At 36.1% G+C, this 17,460-nt stretch overlaps 1 protein-coding gene across 2 annotated transcripts in view; it reads left to right on the forward strand.

The window, feature by feature from the left end:
• The window catches only part of Dnajc15 (DnaJ heat shock protein family (Hsp40) member C15), a 45,513-nt gene extending 28,742 nt beyond the window's left edge, over nucleotides 1-16,771 (forward strand). The window contains exons 5-7 of one of the 2 annotated variants that reach the window (XR_016537098.1): nucleotides 4,320-4,390; nucleotides 13,459-13,542; nucleotides 15,606-15,692. Coding sequence is in view for 1 of the 2 variants with exons in the window: in XM_090342087.1 (XP_090198213.1) it covers nucleotides 4,320-4,390; nucleotides 15,606-15,676 (142 nt within the window). In the remaining variant the exon portion in view is untranslated. Of the gene's footprint in view, nucleotides 1-4,319; nucleotides 4,391-13,458; nucleotides 13,543-15,605 lie in introns of both variants that reach the window. The other variant, XM_090342087.1, reaches the window with a different exon arrangement.
• Nucleotides 16,772-17,460: the final 689 nt, after the last annotated feature.

Here is a 17,460-nt window from a genome sequence, read left to right on the forward strand (position 1 = left end):
TAAGGGGAAGCACAGAAATAGTGGGACAGAGGGTGAATTCAGCAGTGATACTTGCTAGATAGTATGTTGAAAATGAACTCTACAATCTGAAGGGGATAGGGAATTAGAGAGTAAAAAATTAAAAGAAGTAACACTGGTCAAAATCAAATGTGCTCATTACCTGACTTATAGAACTGTAAGCCCTCTGTACATCACTTTTACTGTAAGAATAAATTTTAAAAAATAAATAAATTTTGGCTTTTCTCTTCCTATCCCTATGATTGCATAACTGAATATTTGCCCTAGCATATTAAATTTACCTGCTTTCCTGTAGCCTTTTTTTTCTTGATCAGGCAATGTTGAATATGTCAAGGTAGTTCAAGATGTGAATAAGTTGTTATGGTTTTGTTTTCTTTGATCACTGACTGTAAACTATGTAGACTGTAAACAGTAGTAAAAGACAAAATGGATCTGAGCCTTGCTTATACTCTTGTTTATACTCCATCTAACCCAAGCATTATTCACAATCGCAATGGTTTGTTTTACACACACACCCCTCCATTAGGGAATTGGGATGTACAAGGCAGCCCCTCACACTCCATTCCTCACCTGTCAGCCAGATGTATTCAGGGGAATCACAGTTTGAAGTTTCTAATTGGGAATGTATCACAGACACATTTAATTCTTACAAGTTTAAATGCTTGGCCCTTCCCATCTTTAAACTTTAGTGCAGCAAAAAATGTATTAAAAAATAGTAAGACTTTAGAGACTTATAAATATAGCAGTTAGTTACAATGTGGTAATACACTGCAGACAATACTTCTCTTATCCCGAAAGCTATGAGTCTGCTATTCCTGGTAAAGGCAGAATGTTTAGAACAACAGTATATTGTTTTGGTTTTTTTTTTTTTTTTTTGCCAGTCCTGGGGCTTGAACTCAGGGCTTGGGCACTGTCCTTGGACACTTTTTGCTCAAGGCTAGCACTCTGCACTTGAACCACAACACCATTTTCGGCATTTTCTAAGTATGTTGTACCAAGGAATCAAACCCAGGGCTTCGTGCATGCCAGGCGAGCAGTCTACACTAGGCTATGTTCCTGGGCCAGAACTATAATACTTTTGCAACAACCATGTTCCTTCCTGGTGTTTGTTTATAATATTATAACTTGTTTGGTGGTTGGTAGATTTCAATTACCTACTACTTTATGGTGTTTTATCTAGTAAGCTATGTGTACTGTTTTCCTCTTATAGATAATGTAATTGATTTTCACATTTTCTTTTGTGTGCACAATTAAAACTTAATATCCAGAATAAGAAGTAATATTCTAAATATCCTCAAAAAGTACACCAAAGACATTTGTATTTTCCTGAATTTATGTCTTCATCATCTAGTGATGAGCTTTTATAAAATAAGATTTTTTAACATTCGCCTTCTTCTAACCTCATTTTTTATAATACAGTAGACTTCTTTCATGCTAGTCTTTACTTAGATAGTACCTGTAGTTTTTCAAGGAATTCATCTTTTTATAGTCATTTTCTTTTTGAGAGTGTTAGTGTATGCATTAAGCATCCATATAGGACGCAAGATACTATTTTAAGGTACAACTTGTAACTTCTACTCTCTGCCTAAGAAAATATGTCAGATATATACAGCAGCTAGAAGACATAATTTGTAAAAGCAAGTGCTAGAGAACACCATAAAAATTGTAACTATCAACTAAATTACACTGGAAATTTTCAAATTAATGTGTTTTCAATTCTTAATAAATAATATGGAATTCCTCATCATTACATAATGTCTAATCATTGCTTTATCAAAATTCAGTAGTCTGTGTTAGTCTGGGAGTCAAGTGTCTGTCTTGGATCTCCTTCATGCCAAAATGGTCCCCACAATACATCAACAAACAGAAAAAAAGGAGTATTATAAAGTCTGTGCATGAAGACTTGTTCAGTTTATGTAATCTTGGAATAATATTTTATGTGCTTAATCATCCATTAATAGTGCATTTTTGGATAGATAGAAAAGTGATAAAGGAGGTGAACATGAAAATGATAAACTCTACTATATTTACATGCATATTGGAACTCCACAGTGTATAATAATTCCTCCCTCCAATTTTTAATGCGCTGCTTTTTTTTAAATTGTTTTTTTGGAACGGAGTCTTGCTCCTGCAGAACAAGTTATCCTTAACCCAAGGTCTTATGGCTTTATTCTCCTGAATACTGGGATTACAGTCAAGCATCACTCTGTCAGTCCTTTTACACTGCATTTTAACACTCTTGGTGATCTTTATTTATTATAAATTCTTATAGGTGTCATGTAACTAACAAGAAACAGCTAGAGATGAGAACACTATCAAAATCAAGTACTTATAACTTATAGAAGGAGGGAGGCCCACTCCAAAACAGCATTCCAGGCACCAAGGGCAAGGGTCTTTGCATTAAAAATAATAGCTCATCATCATACTTCTGAATCACTTAAAAGTTTCTTACACTTAGATCCTAAACATATGACATATAAGGTTTTCATAAGTATCCATTATATCCATAAGAAAATTATATAAGCCCTTATTATATGCTAGATCATACTAATATTTTTAACTATGTTATTTAATTCTTTAAAATAGTCCTAGGAGATATGCTGTATTACATACATTTTACAGTTGAGAATGTGATATATCAGAGTGTTTAAATGAGCAAAAACAAGTTTTAAAGCTGCTTTAATTTTAAATTAAATTTTAAGTTTTAATTTTATAGAATTAAGATTTTCAACCTGTATCAAAACAACTAAGTACATAAGCTATTTAGTATTGGGTAACTTGGATATTTAGTATTGGATAACCACTGCAGTGTGGTTTGTACATACAAAAGAAATTTTATCGAGCTTCACAATAACTACCTGTACTTTAGGTCAGTTACTATTATCCATACTTGAGGCCCAGGAAAGGTTAGTAGCCTAGGAGCAATACAAGGGTTCTGTTCTATTCAGAAAATGTACTAACAAGAAATGTTTCCAATCTTTGAGAAAGTAAGGTTTTCCATAATAATTTTAGGTTTATTTTATTTTCTCCCTTAAGTTTTGTTTACAGTGTAACAGTCAACGTTTTCCCCACAGGTTTCTCACAAAGCTAAATAAACTGTGAGATCTAAAGAATTTTGAGGTTCCGTGTTGAGAGGTAATAAAAGTGAGCTGTTATGGAGCATGCTACGTGCCAGGCACCATCCTAACACATTGCAGGCATTCATTCATTTCTCACAGTTGTTGCATGAGGAATATTCTCAGTAGTCTATTTCATAATGAAGAAACTGAACACAAAAAAGGTATCCAATACTAAATAGCAATACTGGGGTTTAAAATCCAATTAGTCCACTGATGGGCTTCTCATTGATTCCATATCTTGGCTATCGTAAACAACAGAGATATTTTTGCTGCTTTATTACTGTTTTTGTTGTCTTTTCCTTTTGTCTTGTTCATTTGTGTTTGGGACGGAAAGAGGGGCACAGAAAAGGTGCAACAAAGCGTAAACAAATACAAAAGGGGTATTCACTAGGCCCTAAAAAATGAACTATACATCTTGTAGGTGGGAAAAACTGAGAGAGAACAAGGGGAAGGGAGGCATGGTCCAAAAAGAATTGTGTTCATGACCTGATTCATGTAACTGTCACTCTCTGATATCACCTCTACAATAGCAATATATCAAAAAATAAAAATAAAATCCAACAGTCTAGCTCTAGAATCCAGGTGTTTATCTGCTATACAATATAAGCTTTCTTCCTTCAAAATAACTTTCAAATATAAGATTTCAAATGTACAGTCTGCAGGTATATGTTTATTACTTTATTATGATGCCTATACCAGGGGCTTGAACTCAGGGCTTCACACACTGCCTTGGCTTTCTAGTCATGGCTGGTTATTCTACCACTAGAGCCATATAGCCATTTCTGGCTTTTTTTTTTAAATGAATTAGAGATAAGACTCTCAGGGACTTCTTTTGTCTGTGCTAAATTCAAACTGCCTCTAAGTAGGATTACAAACCTTAGTGACTAACACCCAGCTTTTATGTGGTTTTTTTTTTTTAACTGAGAATTAGGATTGACATTACAAAGACAAATGCACAGGCAGGCACAGACACAGGCACAGGCACAAGCACACACACATACACACATACACACACACTACAGCATTTAATCAGTGTGAAGCTAATAGAATTAATGAAAAGCTGTAATTTTATATGTGTCCACAAGATGGTGAAATTTTCATTAGTTTTTAATTTCTTGAAACCTATATAATTCATTAATTTATTATCTGTATTCGGCACTGTTTATTAATTTCTTTTTACAGCCCATCTGCTGACAAGGCTAAGATTAGAGCAGCTCACAGGAGAATCATGATTTTGAATCACCCAGATAAAGGTAAGGAAAATTTCTATTTCTTTTTCTCATGTTATGTGTATCAGAATATGCTGTGAATTTCTTTAAATTTACCTAAACGCATTATAAATGACATAGAGTGGATGTAGAAGTCTATGTCATATGGGTTGAAATGGTTTTCCTCATAGATAGGCCTTGAGTTTGGATTCAGGGACTCACTGAAGTAGAGTGATACTACTCACAAGTACCCAGTTACTGGCTATAGTAGGTAAGTACCTGAACCTTGCTCCTACCTATTTTTTTTTTTTCAGTCCTGGGCTTGGGCTCAGGGCCTGAGCGCTATCCATGGGTTTTCTCAAGGCTAGAGCTCTACCATTTGAGACACAGAACCACTTCTGACTTTTTTCTATGTATGTGGTATTGAGGAATCAAACCCAGGTCTTTGTGCATGCTAGGTAAACACTCTACCACTAGGCTACACTTCCGGTCCCTCCCCTATCATTTTGATCAACACAAAACTGATTTGGTCATCTGATTTTATCTAATTTTATCTGCAAAAGCAAAGATTTGAAAGGATTTCCTTCACAAATCTGAATGTAATATTTCATAGATTATTCCAAATTTTTTTATTTCATTCTGGAAGGATGTAAGACTGAGGCATTTGTTTTTAACTGGCCAGGTTTTTAATGTAAATTTATCTTACAGAAAGACAATTATTGTAACTTTAACTACACTACAGCTGCTTGATAGAGAAAGCCCATATGTTCATTACTGTTTTTGCCTTAAAATAGCAGATGGCAGAAAGTTGCACTGTATTTCAGAAGTCAAAGGAGGGATGAAAGTGAAGGGTTTCATAGATTTTTTATTTACAGACTTGGAGTTTTGTAATTATTTTGAGAAAAATTAGAAACAAAATTTGGATTCCCATTCATCCTTACACCAAAATAAGGCATTATTTTTCAGCTTTTGCAACTTAATTACTATAAAAATTCTTTTCACTAAACATCATCTCTGTTGCTTGAGTTTTGCACTTGCTGTTCTTTAGTGTGAATAAACAAGAGAATAAACTTTGAAAGGAGGTTTTGCCTCAGATTTCCAAACAGCTTACTGAAAGATCCACTCAACTAATTTACTTTTTATTGTGTGCTTTCAGAGTAATTGGCCGAGAAAGAAATGTTTTTAAGTGCCTCTTTGTGGCATTCTGTCTCTTAAACATTCTCTGGGTGTCTTCAGGTCAAGTGAATGCCCTTGGCTCTGATTGATTGAAGGAGGATCAAGCACTCCTGTCTTTTAGATGATTGACAAGTTGTTGATTTTGTCTGTTGGCAAGGGAGCATGTTCTAAAACATATCTAAGAGAATATGTAGCTTAGATACCTTTCATAAATAAGCAAACATTTGTATATTTACAAGTTAGTAGTCTCTAAAGAGTGATCTGATTTCATCTGAGATACCACATTGACCAGAGATGGAATTGTAAATTGATTCTAGCATGCTTGCTAATACCTTCCCATTTGGCCCTATGTGAGTAGCTCGGTGAACATTTTCTTAACCTATCCAAATGTCAGTTTTATCATCTATAAAATAAAAGGGCTTATTTCTAATGTCATTTTTGTTTATGAGGACTTAATGTAATCATCTTTTGGTAGTTCAGTTAATTTTATTTGTGTTTAATTATTCAAGAATCTATCCTATAAGTCAATTTTTTTTCCTTGTCATGGGATGTGAACTCTGGCCTGGGCATTGTCCCTGAGCTCTTCAGCTCAAGGCTACTGCCATACCCCTAGAGCTAGAATGCCACTTCTGGTTTTTTGGTGGTTAATTGGAAATAAGAGCCTCACAGACTTTTTATTGCCCAGTCTGGCATTGAACCATGATCCTCAGATCTCAGCCTCCTGAGTAGCTAGGATTATAGGCATGAGCTACCACACCCAGCTTCATGTTTTTTTTTTTAAATTGTATTTTATTGTTGGGGTAATGTATAAAGGGTTTACAGTTACATTCGTCAAACCATGATGCCCCTTCTCATGTTTTTGTTCCCCTCCCAGTCATCTTGTTTTTCCCCTTTCTTTCCCTATTTCAAATTCACAAACAAGTATGTATACAGTATAGTAGTTAATGAAGCCAGGTACTGTAACCACATCAGATTAACCATAAGTGGAAAAAAAGAATAACTTCACATAGTATAGTATCACAAAGATAAACCTCTTGTTTCCATAATCTAGAGTTCATTTTGTGTAGTCTCATCCTGAATGATCATGTATACATAGGTTTTGAAGTATTGTGATCCTAGAAATCTGATAACAATAGATGCTGGTGGGAGTGTGGCCCGGAGGGATCACTACTACGCTGTTGATAGGAGTGTAAACTCATTCAACCACTACGGAAAGCAGTATGGCAGTTCCTGAAAAGACTAAATATAGAGCTCCCCTATTACCTAGCAATTCCACTACTTGGCATTTACCAAATGTTCAGAAACAAGGCCATACTATAGCTGCTAGCACAACGATGTTCACTGCAGCATTATCTACCATAGCTAAGATATGGAACCAACCCAGATGCCCCTCAGTAGATGAATGGATTAAGAAGATGTGGTACTTATACACAATGAAATTCTATGCTGCCATCAGAAAGAATGACATCCACATTTGTAAGAAAATGGAAAGACTTGGAAAAAATCATATTAAATGAAGTAAGCCAGACCCAAAGGAACATAGACTCCATGGCGTCCCTCATTTGTAATAATTAGTGTACATCTAGGATTCCCTGGCTTCACATTTTTAACTTAAGAAAAATATTCTTAACTTTTTAGATTATTGCACCCTTTAAGGAATCTATCAAAAACTGGAGAAAAGCAAAGGAAGGGATGACATTATCCAAAAAGAATTATATTTATTGTCGCACTAATGAAATGGTAACCCTTCTGTATAATACCTTAATAATAACAAAATTATATATTTTTAAAAGAATGTATTAAAGATAGGCACTGAGTGTCTCATACCTATAATCATAACTACTACTTGGGAAGCTGAGATCTCATAATGGTGGCTCAAAACTGTCCTGGACAGAAAAGTCCATGATACTCTTATGTCCAAGTAACCAGCAAAAAGCTGGAAATGAGGCTGTCATTCAAGTGTTAGAATGCCAACTTCCAGTGAGAAAAGCCAAGAAGAATCACCAAACCCTGAGACCAAGCTTCAATACCAGCATCATTAAAAAGAAGATAGAAAAGAAAAAAGAAATCGACACTGTGAACATTTTTTATCCAAAAATGGAAATGTTATCATTCATCTAAATTTAAAACATTCTGAGTTTGAGAGAATTTTTGAACATCTTAAAACCCATCCATCTACTTCCAGTCAAGATTTCTTGCACAGTAGAAGTCTAGGGAACTAAGAAATTCTGGAGCCACTGTATGTGATGTGGAATTATAATAGTTCAAATATCTAAAAAGTTTCTCTTGAAAGCTTGTTTTATTTGGGAAGAAGAGGTTTTAAACCAGAATGCCTCATTGGCCTTACAGAGTAGAAGCCAAGAGTATTTGGGAAATCATAGGACTGGGACACTTAATTTTGCCCCTCCCCCACCTTTTATAATTTCTTCACCATTTTTATTTGGACTAGGTTACTACTGGATGTACAGGCAGTTGCAAATGCTAATTTATGAATATGCTTTCTTACCTCACTCCAAAGTAACTTTTCTGTTGGTTTTGCCACCAGCTGGTAGGATAAATTTGGAACTGCATGTGTGATCAACTATAATTTGTTACACATTTCATTATCAGGTTGTGCATAGAAGTGACAACAGAAAATTAAGTGTGAAAGATGACAGAAAATACATTTTTGTAACTAGTTGTAAATGAGCATTCAAATGTGTTTTGGTAAAAAGTGAATTTTGCTGTTTTAACTTAATAAAAGATTAATGTGGAAAAAATCTCACATCCTTGATTTAATGATTTCAGTCTAATATCTTATAGATTACCGCTTTTGTTAAATTGCTGCAGAAGTAGTTGGTTTGATATGAATGTCCCATGGAGACAGAAATAGGGAAGGAGAGACTAAATTTGAAAACATTGTAAAACTTAAGAATGTCTTACAGTCTATCTTAATTCATTGCTTCTTAAAGTGAAGCAGACTTGTGTGCAACAAGTTTTTAAAAAAAGCCAGGCACCAGTGGGGCTCACTCCTATAATCATAGCTATTCAAGAGGCTAAGATCTGAGAATCATGGTTCGAAGCCAGCTATGGGTGGGAAAGAAAAGTGCCCAGGAGACTCTTACCTCCAATGACCCACTCAAAAACAAGAAATGGAACTATGGCTCAAGTGGTAGAGTGCTGGCCTGAGCACAAAGAGCCTCAGGATAGCACCCAGCCCACTGAGTTCAAATCCCATGACTGACCAAACCACAACAACCACCGGAAAAAAAAAGTAAAAAATACACAGGCAGAAAGTTTTGGGAGGGGCAGTACTGCGACTTAAACTTAGGGCCTTCCATTTTTAAGTCATATCTCCAGACCTTTTTTTGCTTCAGCTATTTTTTAAATAGGGCCTCATATATTTACCAGAACCAGCCAAGACTGTGATTTTCTTATTGTCTCCCATGTAAATGGGATGGCAGGTGTATGTTACCACACCCAGCTCATAGAATCCCATGTAACAATTTTAAATTGTCTAAATATATACTGATTTTGCATTATATGAATGTAATGTTCCTAGACTCCAGAGGGTAAAGCTTAATGATAGAGTTCTTGCTTAATTAGCATTCATGAAGGTATATCTTCATCACTAACAACATAAAACAGAAAAGGAAGAAAAAGGGAGTGGAAGGAGAGAAAGAAAAGCGAGGGAAAGTAGAAGGGAAGAAATGCATGAGTGCTGATTCACTGCAGATTGGGAATTTTTTTTCAATTATTTTTATTGTCCGGGTAATATATGGAGGGGTTATAGTTACATTCGCCAGGTAGAAGATGTATTACTTTTCACACATTGATACCCCTTCTCATGGTTTTGTCCATATTTCCCTCCCCCCAGCCCCTTCCAATGATCTTGTTTTCAGATTGGGATTTTTTTTAAATACAATAAATGTTTAGGATAATTCTAGCAGAGTATCACAATAGTTCAATAGCTATGTGCATATGACCATATAAGATGATGCTAAGCTAAATGAGCTACAAGATATAGAAACGAGAGATTCTATTTTGTTTTTGTTTTTAGTAAACTGTATGTAGTTCTGTTTTCTTTCATTTTTTTTAAATTTGTTGTCACTTTTTAATTTAAGTACCCTTTGTCTTGTATATAAGTTCATCTGTTGGGGAAAGAAAGGAGAATCACAGAAATGGTGAGACAAAGGACAAAGGTTGAACCACAAAGCAACAGTGATACAAGACACTGTTGGAAATGAGTTTTACAACTTAGTGGGAGGAAAGGGGGATTGGGTGAGGGAAAGTAGGAGAAAACAAGGGGGGGCAAGGGGAGACCCTGCTCGAAAAGAATTATACTTATTTTCCTTACTTATGTAGCATAACCCCTCTATACATCACCTTTACAATAAAAAAATTCATTATAATTTGAGAAACACATATAATCAATGTTGCATCCTGAATCAAGACCAATAAGTAGGACTGGGTTTTGAACTCAAGACCTAATACTTGCTAGGGCAAGCTGTTTACTACCATTTGATCCACTCCCCAGCCCTTCAGCCCTTGTTACTTTAGTTGGTTTTCAGGGTGTGGTGGGGTATCCTCCAGTTTTTTCCAGGCTTGCTTGGACTACCACATTGTCTGGTTTTGTTTTGTTTTGCCTTTAAAAATTTTTTGAATGCTTGTTTGTTAAACATGATATTTGAAATATAATGTAAAAATCAATGTTAATAAATCTAAATAAATAATATTTAAGGTAAAAAATGTTATTCTTTTTTAATTCTAAAGATGATGTACAGAGGGGTGACAGTTACATAAGGAAGGTGATGAGTACATTTCTTTTTGAATAGTGCTACCCTCTCCCTCATTTTCTCTTACTTTCCCCTCCACCCAACTCGTCTCCCTCCACCAGAGTTTAAAATTCATTTACGACATAGTGTCTAGTGAGTATCACTGTTGCATTGGTTCACTCTTTGTTCGTGTTTCCGGATTTCCCTTCCCTTTCCCAAAGCAGATAAACTTATATACAAGACAAGGGTACAGAAATCAAAAGCAGTGATAGGGAATAAACCAAAGCGAGGGGGAAGGGGGGAAAGAGATAAACACAAAAGTACAATAATAATTAAAAAAAAAAACAAAAAACCTCTTGTGGGTCAGGAGTTTGGCCTAGTAGTAGAGTGCTTGCATGCCTGGCATGCACGAAGACCTGGGTTTGATTCCTCGGTATCACATATGTAGAAAAAGCTGGAAGTGGTGCTGTGGCTCAAGGGTAGAGCTCTAGCCTTGAGAAAAGTCCAAGGACTGTGTTCAGGGCCTGAGGTCAAACCCACAACTGGCAAAACAAAACAAAACAAAACAAAACCCTCTTGTTTCCATTTCTTGGAGTTCATTTTGGTAAGCATCATTTTAATTGGCCCATTTGTAAGGAAATGGAAAGACTTGGAAAACAATCATATTAAGATCTGGTGAATGTAATGTAACCCTTCTATTAATTACAATAAAAATACATGAAAAAATCATATTAAGCAAAGTAAGCCAGAACCCCCCCAAAAAAATAGACTACATGGTTTCTCTCATTTGTAATAACTAGAATATGTCTAGAATATTCTTAGCAGAGGATCACAATGTCTCATAGTAGTATGGCTATGATCATATAAAATGATGTTTATCAATAAAAGAAGCAGCAGGGTTTTTCTTTATTGGGTGAGCTTGGAACCTAAGCCTCAAGAAGCATTACAAACTCAGCTCTTATCCTGTTGGAACCTCAAGGCTACCATTTAAAGAACACTAGGCTCTTGAAGGGTGAAAAATCAGAAATGGAAAGGAGGAGAGGAGAGGAGAGGAAGAGAGAGAGAAAGAGAGGGGGGGAGACAAAGAAAGAGTCTTGACAAAGGAGAGCTATGATTTTAGTGAGGCCATACAGTTTAGAGCCACCCAGCTAGTCCACGAAATAGTGAGATTTTTTTTTTTGCCAGTCCTGTGGCTTGAACTCATGGCCAGAACACAGTCCTTGGACTACCTGAGCAACAGCACCACTTCTGGCTTTTTTCTATGTATGTGGTACCAAGGAGTCAAACCCAGGTCTCTGTGCTTGCTAGGCAAATACTCTACCACTAGGCCAAACTCTCAGCCCAAGAATTTTGTTGTTGTTGTTGTTGTTGCTTTTTCTACTATTTTGGGATGGCTTCTTTTGTAGAAAATACAGATACAGAAAATATCCTGTGATGCTGCAGTAATAAAAAAATAAAGCAGAATAACTGGAGGGAAGGCAGTTGTAGTTTCACTTACAGCCATCTTAGGAGTACTACATAGAGTGTTGAAACCCTGAGCAGAGTATGTTGTGCAGAAATGGGGAAGGAGTCGATCAACGAAAAGAAACACCTAGTACCTAGGTCCTGAATGCTTCTGAGTTATGAGGAGGTCAGCTGGAGCACAGCAAGCAAAGAATAGAGTGAAAGAAAATATGGCTGGAAAGGAAGTTGGGACCTAAGTAATGGAGTAGATTGCAAGCTATACAAGGATGTCAGGGCTTTATTTTTAAACATTAAGGGAATGATACTATTTGATTTATGATATTGGAAGGCTACTTTGGCAGCTATGGAGAAAATAGGGAGCCATGAGTAGACACAGGGATTTAGTGGAGAAAATTGTAGTAATCCAAGGGAGACTGATACCGGTTTAGACTAGGGGTGTTTACAGTAAAGGAAGTAAGAAATGGTCTGATTCAGAATATACTTTGAAGAGAAGGCCAAAGCAGATGGTGAATCCGGGGCAAGAAAAGATGACGAAAGATAACTCAGATTTTTGTCTACAGCACTGGTTAAAGAACACACACACAAAAAAACATGTTACACTGAGGAACTTAATCTGTACACCATCAGATACTCAAATTGTAGCATGATGTGTACAGGAAAATCCTCTGTGCCTTTGTGAGGGCAGAATTGTTTTTGCTGAAAAATAATCACCATGGAACATTTGACTTTTATCAGGAAGATAGCTCTAGTAGGAATTATTTTATTATTTCTTTCTATATTGCTGGGATTGGAATTTACGGCCCTTTACTTGCTAGGCTGGCACAAGCCTTCCTCTAGCCCTTTTAGTTTGTTGCTGATTAGATTTGGGATAATGTCTTGCTTCTAACCCAGTGAACCATAGTCCTCCCAAGTAGTTACAGGTGTGTGCCATAGCTGTCCAACGTAGTGTAGTTACCTTAATTCTGCCCTACCTGCTGTATGTCTTAGAGCTTCTAAAATCACCCCAACGCACAGAACAATCTGTATTTCTCATGCAATGTATGCTATTCTGACATAAGCATATTCTAATGAATACTTAAAAATATGAGCGTAAGGTTGGAAGCCCTGAAGGTGTATAAGTTCTATACTTGATCTGCAAGAATGGCAATACAAATAGTTACAGAGCTGTGTGGTCAGGGAAGCTTCTGCCTCATAGACTAGCACTACTACCATGTGAGAAGCACACATTCTGACGCAATTGTACTGTGCTTTTACATTCTAGCAGCAATAATCAAGAAGAAAGCCTTTCCTCACGTTAGCCTGTCACGTCTCACTAGAGGGCTTCTGATAGAAGCTTAATTGAATCCAGCAATAAATGAAGGGAACATGGGAATTAAGGTTTTGTCCCAGAAACTTTTCAAAGTATTAGGAGATTGATTGGAAATTATGACAGCCAAACCAAACTTTCTACCATGCACATAAATTGAAAATGTCACCTTTGACTTAAAGAGAATGAGTGGTAGAAAATTCAACAGTATTCTGAATAAATTTATCTTCTTTTTCCTCTAATAGTGTATCAATAAATGCATTTAATAAGATTTAGTCTTCCATGCCTTTTATTTTTCTCCAACTGGTAAGTGAGAATAAGATAGGCTGTGACTGAAATACCCAGAATGTGTATTAATTAACTTAAGATTATGTTTGAGTACAATTTGTATTTTATTATTTTGTTCAACACAGAAAATGCCTAACATCTTCTTGATATCTAAAAATATGAACAGCATGCCAAGATTAACATGACCTAGTCCAAGGTCATTTTAAGAGGTAATCATGAAATTAACTTATTTTATAACCATGTGCGTTATGAACTTTCTTTGTAATTCTTATCTTGTATTCAAGGACACTGATATACACCTTAAGTGCTTATAAGAATTAGTTCTTGATTGAAAATGTCAAATGTTTTCCTCAAGGGCAAAGAGCTAAATATAGCTTCCTCTAGCACCATTCTTTCTTCTAAAAATCCCTGTTTGTTCATCTGTTTTTCCTGTTTTCCTCTTCCTTCTTAAGATGGGTTTTATGATCCCAATAGAAGGCCTGAGTAAAGTTGTGACAGTTTACACATATACTAGCTCAATGGTTTTCTTGTCTGTTACTGAGACCTTATGATATACACACACATAGAGAATGGTAAAACTGTTAGCTCAAGCATCAAAGACAGTATTTAGGGCCAAAAGACAGAAGGAATATGACATTAAATAGCTTTAATGTAACAGTTTGGGGTTAGTATTTTTGTATGTGGTATAGATACTGGTTGTGATGAATAATGATTCTACATTTGAAATTCACCGGTCTTCTCTTACTGTGTCCATCAGAAAGAACTCATTGCAAAGAATTTTAAAGAAAACTGACTTAATTTTCCTTTAGAACACTAAATCCATGACAATACGCTAAATATATATATATATATTTTTGTTTTTTGTTTTTTTTTTGTCAGTTGTGGTGCTTGAACTCTGGGCCTGGGTGCTGGCCCTGAGCTCTTCAGCTCAAGGCTACTGCCCTACCTCTAGGCCTGTGTATTGTCCCTGAACTCTAAGTACAAGGCTACCGCCTTACTCCTGGAGCACCACTTCTGATTTTCTAGTGGTTAATTGGAGATAAGAGTCTCACAGATTTTAGTGCCTGGGCTAGCTTTGAACCGCAATCCTCAGATCTCAGCCTCCTGAGTAGCTAGGAATGATTACAAGTGTGAGCCACCATGCCCAGCTAGTACTCTAAATATTCTTAAAAGGCCATTTAAGAAACCAGGGAGAATTTCCTCTGATATTTTTACTATCCCTCGTTACTATTCACCTATCAGTGTAATATTAAATAACTGCCTTTTTTTTCTTTTTGCCAGTCCTGGGCTTGAGCTCAGGGAATGAACCCTGTCCTTGGACTTTCTTAAGGCTAGAGCTCTACCACTTGAGCCTCAGCACCACTTCCGGCCTTTTTCTATGTATGTGGTACCGAGGAATTGAACCCCGGTCTTCATGCATGGTAGGCAAGCTCTCGACCACTAGGCCAAACTCCCGGCCCCTATAACTGCCTTTTTAAATACATCCACTTATTTTTATGAAATTGCAAGACTTTTTTAAAGATTATATTGGGTAAGCTTTATATATTTGCAATCAAAATATGTAATGTATGTGAAATAAATGACACTATGAATTAATAGGAAGCTTAAGTTATATGACAAATTGGTAGTTACGCAGAGCTTTATTAACTTTTAAATTGCAAGACTTTTAAGACTTTGAAAGACCCCTTGCATTGATTTACCTTCTCCTTCAAGATAATGATTATACTTTGTTCTTTAAAAAAAAAAAATCACGGACAAAAACCAAAAGACCTTCATCCTTTTTTTTTGTTGTTGTTTGTTTGTTTTACCTAACTATCCACTTACTTTCAGGAAGCTCTGTGGTCAGATGTCTGATTGGCAGCCCAGACTTGGTGATACAGGTTTATAATCCCAGCATTTGGGAGTTAGAGACAAGAAGATTTGAGTCTGAAGCCAGCCTGTGCTGGAGATCATGTCTTTCAACAAAGAAAAGTCTGAATGCCAAGTGTTTTACCAGTGAAACATTTGAATAGTCTTCAAGTTATTCCTGATCAGATTTCTTACTGCTTTTCCCAGTTGGATTGTTTGAATTTCCCATTTTGGATTGCTGGATATCTATAATATTCAGTTAAACAAACATCTGTGTTTTGATTCCTAAAAAGTATATAGACTAATTTGTCAGAGGATGAATGTGTGAGAGAACCAGAAATATATTTTTTCCTATACTGAGTACTTTTTAAGATATCAGTAGTGAAGTGTGTTTTAATCCATTTATTTTTCTTTGTCTTCTTAGGTGGATCTCCATACTTAGCAACCAAAATAAATGAAGCCAAAGACTTGCTAGAAGCAACCTCCAAACATTGATTGATGTTCAAGGATTACACCAAAGGAGGAAAAATGTGGGACTTCTAAACTCTGGTGTTAATTTCCACTCACATATTGACTATAATCTTTTCCTCCACCTTTAAGATAAGTAGTAATAAAAGATTAATAACCTTGCTTTTTAAATTTTAAAGATGTATGTTTTGTAGCCAATATTTTCCCTTGTTTTCTGAGTGATAGTAACACTTTTAAAGATTTCCTGATAATATTAGTCCTCACATTTCCCACTACACACCCACATACAGACTCACACATAATATAACCATCATGAGGTCATGAGTGATGAGCAGACATTTTCTTACTTGCTTTCATTTGTAAACCAATTGTCTCTTATTAAGGAATTTTAGGTTCTTCCTATTTAAGGTGCTTTAGATGATTTGAAGGCAAACAGTGGCTGCTGCCCCATGGGAAAAAAAATGAAATGTAACTTACTAAGTGGTGATTTCTTAAGTAATGGTTAGGCCTTGTTAAGGAATTCTGCTCTTCCTGAGACCCTATAGGTAAAGCATGAGAACTCAGAGAGCCACTAAAATGATTAAAGATTTACCAAATGAGCCCTATGAGAAAAGACTGAAAAGAGAAATCTGAGGAGTGTATATTTAATGACAGTCTTCCTATAATTTATGTTTATTAAATTATTCATTCTGCAAATATTTATTGACCACATATGATGTGTAAGGTAGTATAAGTGGGTCTTTAGAGAGTTACAAGTATGAACTAGTCATGGATCCTAACCCAGAGGAATTTATAGAGAGAGAGAAAGGATAAATCATACAGTAATGAATATTGTGAGGGGAGGCTCAGATGACCGTAAAGAACATTGTAAAGCTCAGCTCATCGAGGTGGTTTCATGGGCAAATGACATAATGCTGGACTTTTAAATTTTATTTAATAGGAGTCTAGCAAGCACACAAAGTCCTGAGTGAAAACCCAGTATACACATAAACATACACACAAAGAATACACTTTCTTTAATATGTTCTTGGACAGTTACTTAATTTGCAAGTCTGTAATCCTCATTTACAGAGAAAATAATCCTAATAACATGTTATACGGAATAAAGATATGCAAACCATACCAGATGTTCAGAAAGTAAATTATTCTTTCACTAGTCTATTTAATTATTTTAATCTTTTAGAATATTTGGATTAAAGTTCAGGTTGTATTTATTGTACACTTCAGTCTACAGTTTGGGTAGAACATGGAGGGGACATCGTAACTTTATTCTCCTCAGCACCCACTGAGACTGGGGTGAAATACAACATGTGTGTCTGCAAGGTGCAACTGGCAGTTGGCTGGAAGTATCGGCTTCCTTCTACATATACTTCTCCATGGGGCTGCCAGTGCAGCCTCATTCCCTAGCTACCGGTATAGCACATAGCTGTCTCAGAGCTGGGACATTTATGTAGGTCTAATAACTATTAGGACATCCCTTTTGCATATTCAGTTGGCCTAAGAGTTAGAGAGCTTGCCTACTTAAAGTTAAAGGATCACCAAAGCATAGGGGAGTGAGGCAGGGTTGGGAAGTTTTTATTTCCTTGCTAATCAAAGCACTTAAGATAATAATTTTTTTAATAGCCATGATGGGCATAGGGACCACATCTGGAATCCTTCATGGTAGGCTTAGGCCGGCCCAGCGTTCTGACAAGACATTGCCTCAAATTTACCCTTCAAAAGGACTGGGGATACATCTCAGTGATAGAATGCTTGCTTAGCACATACAGTGCCCTGGGTTCAGCCTTCAGTACTGCAATAATAAGTCATGT

The sequence above is a fragment of the Megascapheus bottae genome, chromosome 11 (assembly GCF_031878675.1).
Source record: "Megascapheus bottae isolate mThoBot1 chromosome 11, mThoBot2.hap1, whole genome shotgun sequence".
Lineage (NCBI taxonomy): Eukaryota > Metazoa > Chordata > Mammalia > Rodentia > Geomyidae > Megascapheus > Megascapheus bottae.